We start from the raw sequence: 23412 nt of genomic DNA, 5'->3' as shown, positions 1-23412 counted from the left end.
GAACTGGAAACTCATTGTGTATGCACCTAATCAATATATATTGTGATGTTATCTTTCCCAGCACGCATATGCATTGGAACTGCTTCACGATCAATTATATGAGGGGGCTAAAGCACTTGATGTAGGATCTGGCAGTGGAATCCTCACTTCCTGCTTCGCACGGATGGTAAGTAGTTTCTTTTACAGGTGCCATGTAAGAGTTTTTGTGTGCATAAATTCCTTTTTTTAAAAAAAAAAAAATACCTTCTTTGTTCATGGGATGTGAGCATCACTGGCAATGTTCATTAGCCATCCCTAATTGCCTTTGAGAAGGTGGTGGTGAGCTACTAGATAATGCTATTGATGACAAATTCCATCATTTGAGAGTAGACTTAGTGGCCAGATTGGATTTGTCCTGCATTTTGTGGTCTGGGCATAGCTGGGAATTTTCCCACATTTTAGGGTGGATGCAAGTGTTTTAGATGTACTCGAACAGCTTGGCTTGGGATGCAGCTAGTTCTCGTGCCAAGTTGCTGGAATGTTGCAAGGCACATAGTCTTTCAGAGCCTTCAGCTGTTTCTCGACGTCACACTTAAGTGAAGACTGGCATCTGCGATGCAGGGGAGCTCCGAGGAAGACCAGATGAATCACCTAACCTGAATTCTGGTTGATGGTTGCAAATGTCTCAGGTGGGCTTCTGCACTATTGTGCTCTGCTCACCTATTCTAGAGAATGAGCATGTTTGTGAAACTTCTTACTTTGTTTAGTTGTTCATCACTAATCATGACTGGACATGGCAGGATTGCAGAGCTTTGAACTATTGTGTTGATTGTTGGATGGCTTAGCAGTGTTCATAACACACTGCTGTCCAGTGTGCATGTCGTCCTGTGCTGGAGTTTCACTGTGATCTTTCAGAAATCCTATAGAAGATTGCTTACTGGAGGGGCAGGGCTTTGAGGTGGTGTGGATAATCTCTTTGGTCGCTCCTCCTAATGTCCAGTGACTATTGTGAGAGTTTATGATGGGGTTACTGTCCAGTTAATTGGTGCAGCAATGCTCATTAACTTAGCATTTACATTAAGGGGATAAATTGCTGAGCCTCTTAAACAATAGCTCGGATATTGCTGAGTTAGAGTATGGGTCGAGGAAGAAATTCAAGCTTTTAAAAATAGTACTTCACAAAGTATGACTCTGAGCATGATATGTATAAATTAACGAATAGTGCGATGAAATTAACGAATAGTGCGATGAAAACAGTCAGTGGTGAATTTGAAAAGCGAAAGTCTGAATGATTGGGCATGTCAGGAGTTTTCTCAGCTGATCCAAGTGGAATGTATACACAACTTGGGCAATCTCTGGCCCTATTCTCAAGAGTAGGTTTTTGGGGAGTGTGCAAGTGGACAGCAGTGAGGATGTTATTGAAGAAAAATGCATCTCTTTCGGGATGCTGCTGTTTATATTAAATGTTACCTGTTACACATATGTATAGTGCTATTGTAAAATCTGCAATAATCTCTGCTTTCCAGTTCCACCCTAATGGAATAACTGGCTCATATGCCCATTTTACCTCCAACTAGTATTGTAATTTCTTGACCTCTGGTAGCTCCTCATTGATTGATTTATTGTCACATGTACTGAAGTACAGTGAAAAGTATTTTTCCGCGGCCAAGGGAACATACACAATTCATACGTAGTAGACAAAAACAATAATCTAAAAAGTACATCAACAGACCGTGATTGGTTACAGTGCAGAACAAAGGCCAAACAAAGCAAAACATGAGCAAGAGCAGCAAAGGGTGCCGTGAATAGTGTTCTTACAGGGAACAGATCAGTCTGAGGGGGAGTCGTTGAGAAGTCTTGTAGCTGTGGGGAAGAAGCTGTTGCTATGTCTGGATGTGCGGATCTTCAGACTTCTGTATCCTCTGCCTGCAAGGGTCTGGAAGAAGGCAATGCATGGGTGGGAGGGGTCTCTGATGCTGTCTGCCTTCCTGAGGCAGTGGGAGGTGTAGACAGAATCAATGGGAGGGTGGCAAGCTTGTATGATGCGTTGGGCTGAGTTCACCACACTGCAGTTTCTTGCACCGAACAGTTGCCATATCAAGCTGTGATGCAGCCGGATAGGATGCTCTCTATAACACAGCTGTAGAAGTTTGTAAGTCGAAGCAGACATGCCGAATTTCTTTAGCTTCCGTAGCACGCCATTGATGTAGACGGGGTGGGGGGGGGGGCTCCGCGCTACACTTCCTGAAGTCGATGATCCTAGTGCATTTATGGGACACCGTATAATCACACCGCAGTGAGAGAGTTCGGTTTCTATCATGGAAGTAAGATTGTTTCAGTAAAAATGGTAGGTAGAGTGGGGTTACTCAAACAGAATGTTTTTTCTCTTGGACTTTTCTGCTTTGAGTGAAATATTTGTATTCATTGCTCTGAGACACTTGGTAGGGCATGACCTCTGTGACTTTTCATTATGGTTTCCATTTTTGAGCCCAACCCTTCCAGCACTTCAATTGAACATTTTGCAGAGAGGAAAGCAATGTTCAGTAGTTATACAAAGCTCTCTTCTTTTTATCCAGGTCGGTCAAAGTGGCAGCGTGGTGGGAATTGAGCATATTAAGGAACTGGTAAATGACTCCATAAATAATGTTAAGAAAGATGATCCATCTTTACTTTCATCGGGAAGAATAAAGTTTTTAGGTGAGTGAGCCACTTTTTGTGCAAACGTAGCGGATCGGCCCAAAGTTACTTGCATTCTGTTTTTGTTTTAACTGTCCAGCATCTGCACTCTAATTTGTTCTGTTTAATCTGGAATCTTGGATCAAACCTAACCCTTTTTTAAAGGTAGCCTTACTAATGGGGGCATATAAAATTAGCATTTTTCGCTTTGGAATCATAAATCTTATAACAATTGACTATAATCGGTGGGGATCTGTTTATTCACAGTGGGTGATGGGCGACAGGGATATCCGGAGGAAGCGCCATTCGATGCCATCCATGTGGGGGCTGCAGCAAGTACGGTACCACAGGCGGTAAGTCCTTTTCAAACCAAACCATAAGCTGGAGAATCATTCACTTTCATTGCAGGCCTTTGTATTTATTCAGAATTTTGACCAAATTGAACTAACTGGTTGTAATGAGTATAGAGCCATCAACGCCAAAAAGAGACTAATTCTTGTTTTGATATGCTTTCAGGCTGTGAAATTTCCATACCACCTGCATATGTGAAAGTCCTTTGCTTTAAGTAAATATGCTTTGCTGGAGGCATTGGCCCTTTAAGTTGAGATCCCTGGGTATCTACAAATACTTATTCACTAACAAAGTGAACATCTTTCATTGATGTTGCAAGGTTTCGCAGTTGAGCTCATCTGTCCTCACCTGACGCTCTCAAGTTGCGTTTCCAATATTAATCATGTTCACCCTGCTGGTAACGTAACTGTAATTGGATTACAAAATAAATGCAGAGAACTGAACAAATCCAGTTTGGCCTGAATACTTTTCAAAAACCAATGTGTATGCTTCCTGCAGAGGCACTAAACAAATGTTTTGTTAGCTTCGCTTGGGCTACGTTTCCTTGCTTGTGAGGCTACGGAATAAGTTACTTCTGAAAGTTGCTGGAGAGACTAGTATAAGTAAATGTGTTGAAGACACTAAGATGCAACCATGGAGTGAGAAGAAACCGAACTATATGGTGTAGAGGTAGGCTTGGTCGATCAAAGAAGATGGATTTGGCAGATGGTGTGGCTTGATTGTACCTAATACTTCACGTAAAACTGGCTAAACCAGGAAAGGTTTTATGCAGGGCGGCCTGCTGATTTAGTGGAAACTGTAATTTCATGCTGCGGCATTTCATAGAATCCCCACAGAGCAGGAGGAGGCCAGTCAGTCCATCGAATCTGCACCGACCCTTCGAAAGAGCGCCCTATTCCTGCAACCCCACCCTAAGGGGCCATTTAGCATGGCAAACCACCTAACCTGCACATCTTGACTGTGGGAGTAAACTGGAGCATCCAAAAAAAACCATAGGGAGAATGTGCAAACTCCACAAAACAAGTCGCCCAAGATCGGAATCGAACCCGGGTCCCTGGCGTGGTGAGACAGCAGTGCTAACCACTGTGCCGCCCCTTTATTTCAACAGAAGTTGGTATCGCCTTAGAATCCTACACTTAAACTTCTTGCCTGAAACCTTTGCAGTGAGGGTGACAGAAACTTTGTGTCTATCATTTGAATCATACTGGGGCAGCAAGCTTGACGCTGAGTCTAGGGGCTAATCCATGTGTACAAAATGTCAGCTTATTTTTACAAAGCAATGACGAGCCTTAATGTACCTGCTTAACTGCTCCAAACTGAGGCCTCCACTCTGCTTCACTATGACAGCAGTTTTATTAGCTGGTATTTTAAATTCAGCTGCAGATTTTGAGGACCCATTTTGCTGGCTGATATGAGGAGGCAGACAGGGTCTTGTGCGTAACCCAATCAATGCTGTTATCGTTTCTCAGTGAGTTAGTACTATGCTGTGCACTTTAACTTGCAAGGTGCAGGCAACGTTAAATCTACATCTGAAACAAGTAGGGGGAAAATGTATTTATATTGCACCTTTCACAACCATGGGACATTGCAAAGCATTTGCAGTGTTACTTGATGTCGTTTTGCAGTGTTTGACGTAGTAAACGCAGACACTTAATCAGAAAGTCATCTTTTTCAGTGATAATTGATGGATAAACATAGTCCAGGATGCTGAAATAACTCCCCTGCTTATCGATGGGATCTTTCATGTTCATCGGAGAGCAGATAGGTTCCTTGTTTACCGCCTCAGCCAAAGGATGGTGCTTCCAGCAGTGCCTGAGTAGAACCAAGAGTTTTGTGGTCCAGTTTGCCAGTACTGAGTTATGGCTGACACTAATCATCTATTTGTCTTGTAAGTTGATGTGATGTATATGGAAAGAATATTCTTGGCCTGTGCTGTGTCTTTAATCCAAATTCAGGAAGTAGTGCTTCTTGGTGATGTGTTTTATTCATTCATATTCTCTCTCTTATTCCTTCACTGTCTCCTCTTCCTTCACCAGCTGCTAGACCAGTTGAAGCCAGGTGGGAGGATGATTTTGCCAGTAGGCCCTCCGGGTGGAAACCAGATGTTGGAGCAACATGACAAACTAGCGAATGGCAGCACCAGTATGAAGCCCCTGATGGGAGTGATCTATGTGCCCTTAACAGATCAAGAAAAGCAAGTGCCAAGGTGGAAGTGACTCTACACAATCTTCCTCGGAAACAAGGTGAAGTGGTGTGGATTGGAGCACGCTACAGTGATTTGCCTGGCTGCTGCTTTTGTTTTTGTAACTCCATTCCATCTAATAAATGGACTAATTCAGATATTTATTGTTCGCAGAGGTATGGAGTAAGGATTAGGATTAATAAATTACAAATGTTGCATGCTTTGGAACATCTGTTTTAAACCTTTCCAAGTATACATGGGCTAAAAGGGAAGGTAGGCCTTTACATCAGCATATTATTTTGGAAGCTGGGGTTTTATTGTATATTTTTAATGTAGCAGTTTGAAACCTTGTTGCCTAATGAAATTAAAATGTTTCACTGAGGTGTTTAATTGCCACATTGTTTCAGCTTCAGATTCCTCATGAAAAAAGCAAATGTCCCAGCTTGTGATAGCTATAAGGAGGTGGGGAGGGGGCGGCACCAGCGGTGATCTGCTTGCAAAATACCATCCCAAGATAATGTTGATGTGGCAGGCAACGCACTGCCACACCGCCAAACCCTGTCAGTTCTACTTGCCAAAGGTGGTCTGTATCTGCTTGCTTCCCACAGGTGGGTCGAAGCCAGTGAGTTTCACTGCCCTTGAAAATTACAGAGTTTACCTGTTATAGCGTGCACACCTTTCCCCTTCTCCCACTCCAGAGGTGAGAGCGACTGCCTTTGATATCCAAGGCAACACTTGACCGAGTATGGTATCAAGGAACCTTATCAAAACTGGAGTCAGTGGAAATCAAGGGGAAAAACTCTCCACTGGTTGGAGTAATACCTGACCCAAATAAAGGTGGTTGTGGTTGTTGGAGGTCAGTCATGTCGGCTCCAGGACATCACTGCAGGAGTTCCTCAGGTTAGTGACCTAGCCCAACCATCTTTGCTTGCTTCATCAATGACCCCAACGTTCAGTACCATTCAGATACTGAAGCAGTCCATATCCAAATGCAGAAAGACCTGGACAATATCTAGGCTTGGGCTGACAAGTAGCAAGGAACATTCACGCCATGCAATTGCCATTTACAACAAGAGAGAATATAACCGTTGCTCCTTGACATTCAATGGCATCGTCATGGAATCCCCCATTATCAACATCCTGGGGGTTACCATTTACCAGAAACTGAACTGGACTAGCCATATAAATATTGTGGCTACAAGAGAGGTCAACTTACAAGGCACAGGCCTGGAGTGTGATGGAATATTCTCCACTTGCCTGGATGTGTGCAACTCGAACAACACGCCAAGCTTGACACCATGTAGGACAAAGCATCCATCTGATTTCTACCCCTTCCACAAACTTACTCCACCACTGCACAGCGGCAGAAGTGCGTACCATTTACAAGATGCACTGCAGGAACTCACCCAAGGCTCCTTAGCAGCTTCCAAACCTGCAGACACCAACATCTAGAAGAACAGATGCATTGCAATTCCACCACCTGGCGGTTCCCCTCGCTCTCACCATCTTGTCTTCAAAATATATCCCCATTCCTTTACTGTCACTGGGTCGAAATCCTGGAACTCTTTCTTCCCCCACCCCCACAGCACTCCAGATGTAACTCCACCATATGGACTGTAGTGGTTCAAGAAGGCAGCTCACCACCAACTTCAAGGGCAATTAGGGGTGGGCAGTAAATGCTGGCCTAGCATTGCAGCACATATCCATTCAATGAATTAAAAGTGACGCACTACTTGCCCAGTCCTCGGAACCCAGGTGCAGGATTGGCAACAATCAAGGTTTGGGATCCTCTGGTGTTGGAAGTCCAACTAGCTCACAGTGGTAAATTCTTATGCAGATTTGTTTGTAGTTTTGATCAGCCCTACAACTGCAATGTCACTCATGGAATGATGTGACGATGAACATCTTGCCAAGGTCATCCCCACACCCCCACTACTTGCCTTCAAACAACCGCGCAACCTCAAACGAACCATTGTTTGCAGCAAACTACCCAGTCTTCAGAACAGTGACCACGACACCACACAACCCTGTCATGGCAATCTCTGCAAGACGTGCCAGATCATCGACATGGATACCACTATTACACGTGAGAACACCACCCACCAGGTACGCGGTACATACTCGTGCGACTCGGCCAACGTTGTCTACCTCATACGCTGCAGGAAAGGATGTCCCGAAGCGTGGTACATTGGCGAGACCATGCAGACGCTGCGACAACGAATGAACGGACATCGCGCAACAATCACCAGGCAGGAATGTTCCCTTCCAGTCGGGGAACACTTCAGCAGTCAAGGGCATTCAGCCTCTGATCTCCGGGTAAGCGTTCTCCAAGGCAGCCTTCAGGACGCGCGACAACGCAGAATCGCCGAGCAGAAACTTATAGCCAAGTTCCACACACATGAGTGCGGCCTCAACCGGGACCTGGGATTCATGTCGCATTACATTCATCCCCCACCATCTGGCCTGCAAAATCCTACCAACTGCCCTGGCTTGGTACAATTCGCATCTCTTTAACCTGGGGTTACCTCATCTCTGGATCTGTAAAGATTTAATCACCTGCTAATGCTCGCATTCCAAGCATTGTTTGGCATCTTTGAATTTGTCTATATATGTGTTTCTGGAACAGACCTCTTCATTCACCTGAGGAAGGAGCAGCGCTCCGAAAGCTAGTGACATCGAAACAAACCTGTTGGACTTCAACCTGGTGTTGTAAGACTTCGTACTGTACTCATGGAATGGATGATGTTTTGAAAATGTTCATCCTGCCCAGTGACTGTTGTTTACCTACCTGATTTTGCACATTCTGGGTAAGCAGTCGGAGGTGATGTACAAGGAAGATCAAGCGATTAGGGAAATAATGTGCTCCCAACAGAGAAAAAAGAAACCGTTGTGTTGGGAAAGGAGTGAGTTGCCAAATGTGGGTAGCAGCTGAGACTGGATGTGAAAACGGCATAATCTGTATTCTGTGTGGTGTAGATACTTCAACATTGCTGATAGACAGCAATGTTGAAGATTTTGGTCCATTTGATAATGGAGGATTAGCAATGTATGTGCAAGTTGGAATGGAGTGTGTGAAACCTGGAGGTGAAAGACCATGAGAGTTGTAACTTTGAAGAGAAATAAATACAGAAGCTTCAGAGGATCTGGAAAGAATAAGATGCCATAAACTGGGCAGGAGCCAAATCCTGTTACTGGGTGGTGGAAAAGATGAGTGAGAGAACACCTGGAATGAGAGAACACCTGGAATGTAAGATGACTATTTGAAGTGGAGAAGAAAGATGGCAATTCTGTTACTGGAGGGGGCTTGTTGAATATAATGCTTTACCATAGGATGACCATATTTGTAAGCAAGTGGAGGAACTGGGCTCTGGAATGTGGTCCGTTGAGCTGCATTGGGCTGTGTGGAAGGTCTGAACGAGCAAGTTGCAAGGATACAGTCTTGGCCCCAAATGCAGCCATGAGATGTGTTGGGGTTCACAACTGAAAAAGTGCCCTTGCTGTGATGGAGGAAGGCGAACGAGGGAGAGGAAGGTTATTAAATAAAACAAGTGAAGATTCTTCAGTCTGAAAGCATAGCCCTTTTTTATTTGTTCATGGGATATAGGCATTGCTGCCAAGGCCAACATTTATTGCACATCCCTAATTACCCTTGAAGGTGGAGGCGAGCCGCTGTTTTGAACCATTACCGTCTATATGGTGTAGGTACTTCCACATTCTGTCATGCAGGAGGTTCCAGGGTTTTGACCCAGTGATGATGAAGGAATGGTAGTATATGTCCACACAAGGATGACCGGTGACTTGGAGAGCAACGTACTGGTAGTGTTCTCGTATGCCTGGTGCTCTTGTGAGAGGGGCTTGGAAGGTGCTACCAAATGCACGTTGTAAGTGGTTCACACTGCTGCCATGGTGCACAATAGTGAAGGGAGTGAATGTTTAAGGTGGATGGGGTGCCAATCAAGCAGGCTGCATTGCCCTGTGTGGTGTTGAGTTTATTTGTGTTGTTCAGGCAAGCAGGAACTATTCCATCTCCTAACTTGTGCATTGCAGGTGGTGAAGACTCGATGCGAGTTTGTCACCACAGAATTCTCAGCCGATTACCGTTATTCTGGCTCTTACCAAGATTTGGACCGGGGTAAAAGCAAATGTATGAAATACACGAAGATGAGGACAGGAAACTGGGTTTAAAAAGTAGGCAATTGCCCTGCCAAATTGCAAGTGGCCTCATTTGGTGGAATGATAATTCTGAAAAGATGGAGATGTGTACATGTGCGCCCGTTACCAAGTTTAAGTCATCTCTAGTCCCAAGCTGTGTTGCCTTCTTTCTTCCATCACTGTAATTCTTCAGTTACAATTTGTATGCTGTTACATTGAAACCTGATAAAAGTTAGGAGTTTCCAGTGCCACGTGCCCTTCCAAATGACAGACAATTTTGACACTGATCATTACAATCACCATCAGTTTGTGAGACCTTAAACACATTAAGCCTGCTGCAGATGCAACGCTTCAGTAATAGGCCATTCAGCTCCTCAAACTTGTTGCGGCATTCAGTCTTTTGGGAAAAGTTCCAGTTTTCCGCTCCCCTTTGTGAAAAGGGTTCTTCCCAATTTCACTCCTAATTGGCGTGGCTCTAATTTTAAGGTCATGCCTCCCTTGTCCTGTATTCTCAAACAGAGGAAATCGTACCTCTGTATTGTATCTTATCTACCTTAAATAGTTTGAAACAATTTATATCCCTCCTCAGTCTTCGAAACTCGTGCAATCTGTCCTCCTAGTTTAATCTTTTAAGCCATGGTATCATTCTGGTGAATCTACATGTACATTGTATCCCCTCAAAGCCAATATTTGGAGGTGCTGAACCTAAAATTGAATGTGGATAGAGTTTGACCAAGCCCCTGCATAAACAAAGCATAACTTCCCCCTTTGCACTCCAGCCACCTTGAAATAAAAGCCAACATCCCAATAAATCTTTACTTTTTATATTAATACACCACTTTTTTAGTAAATAGTTGTGAAGTCTTAAATCCCATATCTTCTCTATAGTTCTGACTAATTGGATGGAAGTTCTAGACTCCAGATTTGAGTTTAATTCGTCTTGGCTTTTGGGACATGCCATTTGGGGGGAAGGATAGTTTCAGGTAGAAGCAGAATTCAGCACAAAGCAAAGCCATGGTGGCCACTGGTCGAGCCATGTTCTCCTCTGCTCGGAAGACTTGGGTGAAAATGTCCCACTCCACCTCAAACACGTTATTCAGCTCGAATTTCAGTTTCGCTCAGCACAACTTCTGACTTGTGTGACCAAGGTATTGTTGGGCTCCTGATGTGGATCGGTTCATCCAAGAAGATGAGATCAATAACTTTTATTTATTTTTAAACACATTAACAAGGCAGTAGGTTCCAAAGATGTTATCTTAATCCAGGCAACTGTTAAAATTGTTGTTTGCTCCTGATTTTTTACTCTCTTCTCCATGTAGGCATTTTTCACATACCCCTAGGTCTATGTGCTATCCCCATGACATTGTCAACCAACTATTCACAGTAGTTCACTTAACTTAAACTTGCATGCTTCCAATTTCTTTCTTTCTCGGATTCGTCAGCAGTTCTTGGAAGATGCTGTTTAAAACACTGTATTAAAAACAATTTCAGATTTCACTGACTAACTGTCCACCATAATATCCAGACTTGATTTGATTGTGCTAAGTTCTCAAAAGCACAAAACCAAAATACTGAACAAAGCGCATCACATTTAGCTATCTCCCCTGCACGCTATTTTCTCAAGTATTTTGCCACTGCTGATGCAGGGGCTGATAAGTACAAATATCTACTGTTTTGTCCATCCATCTCTGTTGTCATGCTGATGTTTGTATGCACGTTTTTCAATCTCAAATCTAATCAGTTGAAATTACAAAACTCATTGTTTGCACAAATAACTACCATTCAAAAATCACTGAAACACATGCCAAGAGACGTGACTAAGACGAGACGGGAATAATAAATAAATGTAAATTTGTTATTTGTTACTGTTGGTAAACAATGAAAGAAGTCGAGGTTTGTTAAAAGGAATGGGTAAATAAAACGTCCAGTGACTGGAGGATGTGTGCAAACAAATTTGAGCATGAAAATCAAACGATCCCAAGAAAAGGGTGGCTCGTAAAAAAACAAAATACTGGAAATCTGCGGCAGATCTGGCAGCATCTGTGGAGAGAAGAGTTAACGTTTCAGATCAAAGAACTTCCTTCAGTATTTTGTTCCGATTTCTAGCATCTGCAGTATTTTACTTCTGTAAAAGAATGATTTTACCTTCAAATTGCTTTATACGTTTGAATAATTTTCCCCGCCATTTCTCTAGTAATCAGTCTGAAACACTTTTGTTTCCCTCAATGGCACTATTAAACATTATAATTATAATAATAATCGCTTATTGTCACAAATAGGCTTCAATGAACTTACTTTGAAAAAACCCTAGTCGCCACTTTCCGGGGCCTGTTCGGGGAGGGTGGAACGGGAATTGAACCTGCGCTGCTGGTCTTGTTCTACACTACAAGCCAGCTGTCTTAGTCCACCGTTATAGAGCCAGTTATAGAACTGGCTTCAGTCTCAATTTAATTTTCCTGAGATTTGACCAGAATCGATCCAATTTTCTCAAAACTACAACTCTTATTTATATAGAGCCTTTAAATTAAAATATCCCAAGTTATTTTACAGCAATATTAATGGAGCAAAATTTGGTACTGAGCTCCATAAAGGATTATCAGGGCAGGTAACAAAAAGCTTGGTCAAAGATGTAAGCTTTGTAGCATATTGCATTTATATTTGTGGATTAAGATCATGTAGAATGCACTCCTGCTCGGGATGAGAATTTACATTATGATTCAGTATATATGCACCTTCATGTGTTTTTCTATGTGTGAGCAAGTGAGAGTAGATGGAACATTTTTTGATCAGCCTTTAATATAGGAGAGTCTTTATGTAGTTAATTGGTTTGTTCTGCAATATTATCAACTTGAGATCAAGTCCACTGTAAATATCTACTGTAACAGCAGACTGAATTAAATTATTGCTTAGCATTTGCCCAGGGAGGTATTACACAAGGCCAATTATAGAACCTTTTATTTAGAGCACATGGATTGCCATAGCAAAGGAGAACTAACACATTTATTGGTTTGTGGCTTTTATTTTAAAGGAGCTGTCAGTCTTGAGCAGTTTTCTTTCTTGTAAACATACCAGCATTATGAACGAGAAATAATGTTTGCTCAACTTCATTTCACATTGTAACTAAATTGTTCAAGTGCCTTGAAGGATCTTCGACAATCTTAAGATGCAACAGCCCTTGCTTGACCAAGTAGTATAGCCAAAGCAGTAATATCAGACTAGAGCTAATAAATACACCTTACAGGAGAGCTCAATGGAGGCCTACTAAAGGGATTTAACATGCTCCTGCTAAAGTTGATGTGAGTGAGTGCGAATGCTATGTATATAGACCATTGGGAGTATAACCTACAACAGCCACACTGACTGCACACAATGGGTCATCCCATTAAAATGCAGCGGTGGCAAATCTGCGCAGAAACCACAAGTATTCTACCTGGTGGATCAGCAATAGCAGGGTTTCTGGCCTGTACAGAACTCAGTCCATACACAAGATTGCCAATGTGGCAATTGCAGCAGGAGAGGCCAAAACTAATCGTGTTGAGTCAGCCCATAACCTACCACATACACCCATGTAGATTCAGCACTGTAGAAAATTTCAGAAGTGACGCTGTACGGCACCCCAGAAGATGCAATCAATCTTCATAGATGAGAATACTGCCTTTGCAGAGGTTTAAGAGTGAGTTGGATGACATAGAGAGAAATGGCCTTTTCCACTGTATGCGTCACAGCAACTGGTGCAGCTCCATCATGTGCATAGCGAAAAAAGATGGTGCAATCCGGGTGTGCTTGGACCAAGACCTGTAAATCTCGCACTGCCCATATAAGATCCCAAGATTAGAAGAATTGATATCCAAATTCACAGAAGCAAAATGTTTCTACAAACTGGATGTCAAATGCAGGTGTTGGTCAGTTCATTTAGCAGAGGGATCTCAAGATGACCAAATTCAGGACACCTTTCAGAACATGCTGCTTCCAGAGATTACCTTTTGGTTTATCCATTAGTCAGGATCTGCTCTTACAGCATATGGCCAGGATTACAGAAAATATCCCTGAAAATGTATGCATTGCCAATTGACTGTGCAGTTAAGGGCAAAACCAAAGAGCATGATCAAAAGTTACACTCTTTAAATGGCAGTGGCTCATCATGAAAGGCTCACCTTCAACAGCAAGAAATGCTAGGTGACTGTAGGTCAGATTATTTTCTTTGGCTGCATATTTATTCAAGTTCCAGGATCCAACCTGACCCCAGGATAGAGAGGACCGGCAGAAATGCATTGGACTATAACTTCTTCGTGCTATACCTACCCAACTTTGCCAATAAAGCATCACTTCGCGAGCTGTGAAGAAGGTGTTCCATTATATATGACAGGAGCTATCAAAGTGTGCGTCAGTTAAGCGGACATTGCCAGAAGAGACATTGCCATGACATGAGAAACGAGGCAAGTCTTGGAGGTTGACATGATCGACATATCTCAATAAAGGTTCAGAGCATGCGTTATGCAAGATTTATTTTTTTTTAAAAATGAATTGCCTTTGGCTCAAGTCTATTCCAAATGCAATCTAATTATTAAAACATAGGAGTGCAAGACACTTTGCTCTGGCACTGAGCATCACAAAATTCCACACGTTATATATTTGGCAAACGATTCATTGTGAAGCTGATAAATCATTAGAAATGAGTTGGCACAAGCCATTGACCAGTGCATCAGCCAGATTGTAGGGTGTAGGGATAAGACTTAAAGGTCTGTTACAAACTAGGTAGCAAAATCGTTACTTCGAACAGATTTGTAAATTTGGGGGGAATCTGGATGTTTTGCTAGACCTACTGGTAGACAATATACCGATCAAAATAGAAGATGTATCCTCTTGAGTTTTGGTCAACACCTGGTGCACCCAGGTTCAGGAGGCTAGAGCCACCAGGCAATCTGGATAGTTATTCTAGCAGGTTGATGTGATACGAGGAGTTGTCAGTCATCCAGAGATGGACTAGGTATGTTAAGAGATGTGGTCAGATGCTTTTACCGGAAGCTCTTTGCCAGAACATGTTGTCACAACAGGGTGGGTACGTTGGTGCAGTGGTTAGCACTGCTGCCGCATGGCGCTGAGGACCCAGATTCGATCCCATCCGTGGTCACTGCCCATGTGGAGTTTGCACATTCTCCCCGTGTCTGCGTGGGTCTCGCCCCCACAACCCAAACATGTGCAGGGTAGGTGAATTGGCCACGCTAAATACCCCTTAATTCAAAAATATAGTCACACCAGGAGCATATGGGCAAGGGAAATTATGTATTGGTCAGGGGCTAACAAATGATATCAAAACAGTAGTGAGAATGTGCAAAACATGCCAGTCTGACAACAACAAAGAACCGCTGGAATCAATGAGATTCCATCATCCAAAATTGCAATAAATGTATTTGTTCTGATCTGAGCTTGGGGGTCTTAACTTCAAACCCTCATCTGAGATGCCCCAAAGCCAGACTGTCTCCTTGAGAGAGTTAATAAGATTCCCATTGCTTTACTTTCAACACTCAACCCATGGCTGCACAAACAAAGCAGGTGGGATTTACCGACCAGCCCACCGTGTGTTTTTTGGCGGCAGAGGCGGCCTGCCTGCGGGATTTTCTGGTCCCTCCATTCCTTGTTGCTGGGAAACATGTGCGCCATCGGTGTGACTGGAATATCCCGCCAGCGTGAACAGCTGGTAAAGTCCGCCCAAAATGTGCCTCCCTTTGATCTGTCCTTATCCAGGCCTGTGTGTCAGCCCCTTGGACCAGGCATTCTCTCATTTAGTTTCAAAAATTAGTTTCCAAAAAAAAAATCTTGTGTGCTTTGGAACCAGAGAAACCCGGGCCTTTTATGCTGAATCATTCTGCTGGCTCTAGGTAGGGCTAACAATTAATCCCATCACCCTGTATCTTTAATTTATCAGCGACATTCCAGATCACAACAGCTCGCTATATTTAAAAATACATTCCCTTATGCTGCTGTAGCTTGTTTGTAACGCGCCTTAAATCTGATTTATGCTGACTGACTTGCTACTGGAAACAGTTTCTCATTGATCACTCTTACCAAAACTATTCCTAATTTTGAACCCCTTTATTAAATCTCCTCCAAATCTTCACTACTCCAAAGGTGAAGAACCCCAGCTTCTCCGGTTTCCATATAACTCCAGTCCCTTATCACTGGTATCATTCTAGTAAGTATTGAATACAGGAGTTGGGACGTCTTGTTGAAGTTGTACAAGACATTGGTACGGCCACACTTGGAATACTGTGTGCAGTTCTGGTCACCCTATTATAGAAAGGATATTATTAAACTAGAAAGAGTGCAGAAAACATTTACTAGGATGTTGCCGGGACTTGATGGTTTGAGTTATAAGGAGAGGCTGGATAGACTGGGACTTTCTTCCCTGGAGCGTAGGAGGCTTAGGGGTGATCTTACAGAGGTCTATAAAATAATGAGGGGCAGAGATAAGGTAGATAGTCAACATCTTTTCCCAAAGGTAGGGGAGTCTAAAACTAGAGGGCATAGGTTTAAGGTGAGAGGGGAGAGATTCAGAAGGGCCCAGAGGGGCAATTTCTTCACTCAGAGGGTAGTGAGTGTCTGGAATGGGCTGCCAGAGGTAGTAGTAGAGGCGGGTACAATTGTGTCTTTTAAAAAACATTTAGATAGTCACATGGGTAAGATGGGTATAGAGGGTTATGGGCCAAGTGCAGGCAACTGGGACTAGCTTAATGGTAAAAACTGGGCGGCATGGACTGGTTGGGCCGAAGGGCCTGTTTCCATGCTGTAAACTTCTATGATTCTAAGCCCTCTCCAAGGTTATGATGCTTCCTAACATGTGTTGCCCCAAATTGAACGCCGTGCTCAGCTGAGGCCGAACTAGTGTTTGATAAAGGTTTAGCGGAGCTTGCTTGGGTTTGTAGTCTCCCTGTTGGTTGTTCAGCGAAGGTTCACTCAACTTCATAGAGGTAATCATAGAATTTACAGTGCAGAAGGAGGCCATTCGGCCCATCGAGTCTGCACCGGCTCTTGGAAAGAGCACCCCACCCAAGCCCACACCACCCTATCCCCATAACCCAGTAACCCCACTCAACCAACGCTAAGGGCAATTTTGGACACTAAGGGCAGTTTATCACGGCCAATCCACCTAACCTGCACATCTTTGGACTGTGGGAGGAAACCGGAGCACCCGGAGGAAACCCACGCACACACGGGGAGAACGTGCAGACTCCGCACAGACAGTGACCCTTATTCCTGGGATGAGGGGCTTATGAGGAAAGGTTGAACAAGTTGTCCCTTTACTCATTGAAGTTTTGAACAATGAAAGGTTGTCTTATTGAAACATAAAATCCTGAGGACACTTGATGGGGTACATAGTTCCAGGTGGTGGTGAACTAGAGTTAAGGGGCACGGTATAAAAATAAGAGGTTTCCCTTTTAAGACCGAGCTGAAGACAATCTTTTTCTGAGGGTCGTCAGTCTGTGGAGTTCTCCGAAAATTGTGGTCACCGGGCCACTGGATTTATTCAAGGCTGAATTAGAGGGGGCACATAAGTGAATTTAAGACTGCAGTCATGATCATATTGAATGGTTAAGCAGGTTCAAAGAACCAATTGGCTTTAATTCTTAAGAGCAGGAGTAAGCTAAGAATTATGCTGTTATAACCGCCTTTATGAACTTGCCCTACAACCTTCAAAGATTTGTATGCATACACACCAGATCTCTGCTCTTGAACTACCTCAACAATTGCCATTTAGTTTATATTGCTTTGTATTCTTCATATGAAAAGGTATCACTTCACATTTCTGTTAAGTTTCGTCGGCCATGGGCCCATTTTACCAGTCTGTCCTCATTGTTAATGTTTCTGAATTTTAGATCCTCTGCAAACATTGAAATTATGCACCAAAAATCCAAGTCTTTGATCTCTATTGAAGAGAAGTGATCCTAAGGCTGACCCCTTTTAGAGCTGCCTGTTCCTCAACAATTTTGTATTCATGCTGCATAGCCCCTTTAATCCCATAAACTTCGAGTATGCTTAAAAAGTCTTATGTGATAGTTCCTCAAATGAAGTCCATATACACAGCAACCCTATACGGCCTCCTCTGATGCTCCATCGAAGAATTTGATAAAGTTCTGTTTGTTTTGTTTTGCAAGGTATGAATAATGGCTCATTTATATGTTGCATGCACCCTGCCCCAGAATTACATCAAGGTAGACTTTTTTTAAATTGTTTTTAAAATTTTGCCCAATTCATTTTTTACAATTGAGAGGCAATTTAGCGTGGCCAATCCACCAACCCTGCACATCTTTGGGTTGTGGGGGCGAAACCTACACAAACGTGGGGAGAATGTGCAAACTCCACACGGACAGTGACGCAGAGCCGGGATCGAACCTGGGGGATCAAACCTGGGAGCTCGGCACTGTGAGGCAGCAGTGCTAAACACTGTGCCACCATGCTGCCCTGTGGTATACTTGACCTTGCCCCAAAGAAGTATTAAAGAACTACCTGGTCCATTCATTGCACATGTGTAAACAGCTACAGTGCAACTCCTGTATAGTCTCCCTCCACCATCTGCTTTCCCTTGATACTGCACCCTCTTTGAAGAAGCCAATAAACTGGAGGCAAACTTGGGGAAATAAAGTGAAAAATTCCTTTCTGGCCCTGGAAGGTTATGAGGTGAGTTCACAGTGGCCCACCCTCCTGTGTGTGGACATTTGCCACCGTGACCTTATCTGAACCCGTTTGATTGACCACTTGCAATAAATCTGAACTCACTGCAGGAGTTAGTATCTTATTTCAGTGTCCCTAGGTTCCCTGTCCTCGTGGACTGACTTCATGAGTACATTTAATTTGGGCAGACTCCAGAATCACAAAGATTGGACTTCTATTTTGGAATCCGCTTCTTTGTAGGTAAACATTTTCATCCAGTGGGGTATTTGCAGTGCAGAGTGAAAACAGGTAAAATACAATCCAATATGTCCCTGAGGTAGGTAGGTCACTTCATACAAATAATAGCAATATCTTGTAACTCTTGTCCATTGTGCAAGTGCTGACTTTTACAAAAAGCTTTCCAGTTCATTCCAATCCCACCCCTCACCACTTGAGCTTGTTCCCTATAGCTCAGCAATCCTAACCTTCAATTATTTATTCAATTTCCTTTCAGTTACTGTCGAATCGCTTTCCTCCACCTTTTGAGAGAATGCGTTCCAAATCATGACTTGTTTGATAAAATGTCTCATTTTTCCTCTGGTTCTTTTGCCAATTACCTTTAATCTGTGCCCTCTAGTTACTGAGCCTCCTGCAGTGTCAAACATCTCTAAATCAATTTTTATCAAAAGCCTTTATAATTTTGAGCACACATTGAACCTCCCCTTCAGCATCTCTGCCACAAAAACAATAACTATAATAGTGTCTCAAATCAAGCTGTCCAAAATTGTTTGAAAACTGGACATTTTTAGAATGTATAATGCATCAATTTTAATGGAGTAAAGTATAAAACAAACTTAGCTGGACAACTCGGCTAGCATTGGCCCAGTGTGTCGCCTGACTAGTTAATAATAATCGTTTATTGTCACAAGTAGGCTTCAATGAAGTTATTGTGAAAAGCCCCTAGTCGCCACATTCCGGTGCCTGTTTGGGGAGGCCGGTACGGGAATTGAACCTGCGCTGCTGGCCTTGTTCTGCATTACAAGCCAGCTGTTTAGCTCACTGTGCTAAACCAGCCCTTTTGCCGCTGCTGTTTGGCGTGCCAGTCTATTCCCGAGTGACCCTTAACCCCAGTTCACACAAAGCAACCGATCTGAAATCCAGGATGGCCTCAGTCCTGAGGTTGAGATGCTGTACCTGTAGCAGAATCTGCTGAATGAAACTCAACCGCTTTTGATTTTATTACTGTGATCACTTGGATGAGCTGATTTGTGCTATAGTTTCTAACTTTTTTTTTAAACCTACAGGGATGAAATGTGAAGCTTCATCTGTGTGCTCAGAACCTGATGTTAATGTGGAGTGCATATCTCCAGTTCTAAATGCTTTGAAAATGACAGCATTGCAGCTTGTTTTGGACTTAAAAAAACACACGCACACATTTAATGACTGGTGTGGAACAGTGTTCTTTTAATGATTCAACAAACCTAGCCTGGGAAGAAGCTGCCATAAAGGGTTTTTAAAAAATCAATAAATGCAGAGTTGGAAGAAGTTTTACGTGGCTTGGTTTCATTTTTAACTGGCAAGAGTGAAGTTGCAGCAAGGAAGTACCAGCAGATGTGTGGTGTGGCTAGTTTTTTCCCCCATCCCTCATCTTGAATTGATAGGTGTGTTCAAAAACCTGCACCATTACAACTTAAACTTTGTGCACCCATGACATAACATATGCACGACCTTTCCGTATGCAGGTGTAACTAAGCACTAAACATTGAAGATTGTAGTGTGCCTTCAGTTGCCATCAAGATCACCATGTTTCACATCTTGTTCCTGCAAACAAACCTCCCAAGCACTACATGCTGACGGTGGCAAATGCACTGTTGATTGTAAACTCGGACAGATTTGAACATATTGATGCTTTCAAAATTAGTTTTAAGTTCTGTGCTGCTATTCCTTCGTTTTGTGTTGCTTCACAGTTGAATGTAGTAGAAATGATGTAACCCATGCTGTATGAGCTTATGACACACTATGGATCGCAGTTAAAATTTCCTCAATGTATGCATTATTGCTTTGCGAAATAAATTTTAAAAGCAGATGAGTTGTTTAGTACATTTTTCTGAACTATGCTAAGCAGCAATATTGCAACGGTGTAAAAAAAACTATATGATAGAATTGGCGGCAACGATGATTTGCCTTCCTCTAGTATTGCACATGAATGGGCGTGAAATCCTGAGAAATAGGAAAAGACCATGCCCATACTGTCCTTTGAGCCTGCTCTAACTATTCAGATCATGATGTGGAGATGCCGGCGTTGGACTGGGGTGAGCACAGTAAGAGGTCTTACAACATCAGGTCTGAGGAAGGAGCAGTGCTCCGAAAGCTAGTGATTTGAAACAAACCTGTTAGACTTTAACCTGGTGTTGTAAGACTTCTTACAGTATTCAGATCATGCTGATGTAATATTGGCCTCATTCCGTTTCCCTACCTATCCCCCATAACTCTTGTATTCAAGGCTAAATTAATAACCCACTTCTCATAGCTCTCTGGTAGAGAATTCCAAACATTCACGACCCTCAGAAGAAATTTCTCACCTTTCTGCATACAGATAGTAATATCTTTCGACTCTTTAGGTCCATTATGTCTGTGCCAGCTTTTAGAAGTTTCTAGTTAGTTCACCCATGCCTTCGCCTCGCCATCTCCTTTCCCCCCCCCAACTAACTCCTTAGCTTTTTCCCTGTAACCAAGCAGTGGTTAGCACTGCTGCCTCACAGCTCCAGGGACCCGGGTTCAATCCTGGCCTTGGGTGACTGTGGAGTTTGCACTTTCTCCCCGTGTCTGTGCAGGTTTCCTCCGTGTGCTCCGGTTTCCTCCCACGGTCCAAAGATATGCAGGTTAGGTGGATTGGCCATGCTAAATTGTCCCTTAGTGAAGTTTGAGTTACGGCGATAGGGTGGAGGCATGCGCTGAAGTCGGGTGCTCTTTTCAAGGGCTGGTGCAGACTCGATAGCCGAATAGCCTCCTGCACTGTAAATTCTATGATTCTATTCTGAGTGCTACTACTGATATACCATCACCACATGTTTAGGGAATGAATTCCAAATGATCATAACTTCCTGTTTAATAACATTTCTCATGTTTCTTTTGCCTATTAATTTAAATCTGTGCCCTCTGGTTACTGACTATCTGTGTGTGCCTAATAGGTCAATGTGATGAATCTTTGGTGAAGAGTAGCATGCTTTCCCCTTGTGTTATTTTGCTTTCATTTTCAGCCCACATCACTGGCTAGCAGCCATGTGAAAAGGTGAGCCAAATGTTTTAAGTGTCGGTTTAGACACAGCTGTTCCATACGTCCTCAGCAGTGCCTCCTTATGGCAATACAGAGAAACTGGATCCCTTGCAGCCCCAGGCTCGGGGAGTAAACACTGACCAAAAAATCAGCAGTCAAGTCCAAAGGTAGTCTGATGTCCAAATATATTTTTTCAGCAACCCCTCCAACCAAAGTGGTGCCAAACATTGCTTTCCATTCCTTTGGACTCAACGGGGGAGGTTGTGAAGGGGACCTTGATACTTGGGCAGCTAAGAGTCGCCATAAATTTTTCCCAGGCTTGTGTCCTGGAGAGAGATCTCCCGTTTTGCTCCTGAGAATTTACAATACTGAAGACAACAGTTCCAAGTGATAAACCCACCTTGATTGGCATAGAGAATGGCTGCTACGTCTGCTGACAATGGGAGGGACTGTGCTGTCAACATAGGTAGCAAAAGCAGTCAAATGCTGACTGATTCCAGACTAGCATCACTGTGATGGGACCTGAAGCAAAGTGAGTCACTCATTAATTATAAGAGTGATCTGAGCAAGAAAACTCTGAATGCCACTTTGAAGTAGTCCAACATACTTTATTATAGGCAGAGCAACTGGTAACAACTCTGCTGGAACATCCAGATGTCCGTTGACACAGGGAATGTCAAGGGTATGTATGAAGGGATCAAAAAGGACACAGGCCCATCAGCAAAGAAAATGTTTCACTGAGAAGGAAGGCAGGAGCGGTCATCACTCACTGGCAATAAACAATTGGAGAGATGTGTGGAACACTATCTTGAGTTGTACATTGGAGAGAACACTGACACTGAAGATGTTATAGTCTAGGCATTATAGAAAGCCTTCCTGTCATGGAAGAGTTGAATATCAAACTCACAATTGAAAAGCTATTGACGCTTGCCGTGAGCAGGGTGCTGATGATATTGCCTGAACTTGTCAAGCACAACAAACTAAAACTTCTGCAAAATCTGCACAAACGTCTCTGCCTCTGCTAGATGGGGCAGTGCCTCAGGATATGTGTGAAATAAAGATTGTGACCCTGTACAAGAACAAGGTTCACCAGCGCAACTATTGAGGCATCTCTGCTCAGTATCATGGGAAAGTGGAAAGTGTTGCCCTAATAAAACTACAGAACCTGGTTGAACGTATCTCGCCAGAGTACCAGTATGGCTTCAGATCTAGAAGATCTATGATTGACATGATCTTCATGGTTCAGTGACTGCAAGCAAAATGCCATGAACAAGAGCGACCACAAAATAATACCTTCATCAATCCCACCATCAAGGAATTTGATCATGTGAACAGCTCTGCAGAAAATTGGCTGACTTCTAAAGCTGCTCAATCTGAATCTTCTTTCCACAACAACATATTGGAAAAAGTCAACTATGACAGGTAACATGGGAACCCTTTGAGATCCACGATGGGGGGGGGACATGGTTGTGTTCTGGCACTTGACATCCTTTGGCATGTTCTCTTTGCTGCTGTCATATGCCTTTAGCTTGAGTAAAAAGGGTGCCTACTTACATGCCAGAATCGATCAAACATGATGACGACAAAGGTATGTCAAGACCTCATCCGAGTTGCTCTAACCTGATGCTGCTGCACTAACATTCCATACTGAGGTAAATGGACAGACTCATGACTATAAAAAGTTTGTTTAACCAGTGTTAGGAAGACAAATGTCATTGTCCAAGATCCTTCCATACTACCATCTATCAACATTGACAATCTGATGCTGGAGATTGGTGATAGCTTCACATATCTATGCTCCACAATCACCAGCAATCTGTCATCTGATGCTGAAAACACACATAAAAAGCTACAGCTGTTTTTCCCAACTGAGTTAGAGTGGGGAACAACAGTAACCTGACTGAGAGTGCCACACTATAGATATGAAGTAGGAGGAGTAGGCCATTAGGCCTTTCAGGTCTGTTCCTCCATTCAATAAGATCATAGCTAATCTAATTGTGACTTCAACTCCACTTTCCTCTCCCTACACCCTTCCATTGCCTCGCTTGTCAATCAAGAATCTAATTCTGCCTTAAAAATATATAATGACCCTGCCTCCCCCACTGGTGGAAGAGAGTTCCAAAAACCCCTGACTCTCTGAGAGAAA

The 23412-nt window shown here is 43.1% G+C and overlaps 1 protein-coding gene across 2 annotated transcripts in view; it reads left to right on the top strand.

Annotated features, from left to right (window-relative positions):
* Positions 1–20075, top strand: part of pcmt (protein-L-isoaspartate (D-aspartate) O-methyltransferase) — a 48066-nt gene extending 27991 nt beyond the window's left edge. For both annotated transcript variants that reach the window (XM_072504677.1, XM_072504683.1), the window contains exons 4-8: positions 62–166; positions 2556–2676; positions 2923–3008; positions 5043–5249; positions 19294–20075. In XM_072504677.1, coding sequence (XP_072360778.1) covers positions 62–166; positions 2556–2676; positions 2923–3008; positions 5043–5222 — 492 coding nt within the window. In that variant the 3' untranslated portion in view covers positions 5223–5249; positions 19294–20075. The remainder of the gene's footprint in view (positions 1–61; positions 167–2555; positions 2677–2922; positions 3009–5042; positions 5250–19293) is intronic.
* Positions 20076–23412: the final 3337 nt, after the last annotated feature.

Source organism: Scyliorhinus torazame, chromosome 1 (genome assembly GCF_047496885.1).
Source record: "Scyliorhinus torazame isolate Kashiwa2021f chromosome 1, sScyTor2.1, whole genome shotgun sequence".
Classification (NCBI taxonomy): Eukaryota; Metazoa; Chordata; class Chondrichthyes; order Carcharhiniformes; family Scyliorhinidae; genus Scyliorhinus; species Scyliorhinus torazame.
Note: the sequence above shows the minus strand (reverse complement) of the source record. Positions and strands in the feature narration are given on the sequence as shown.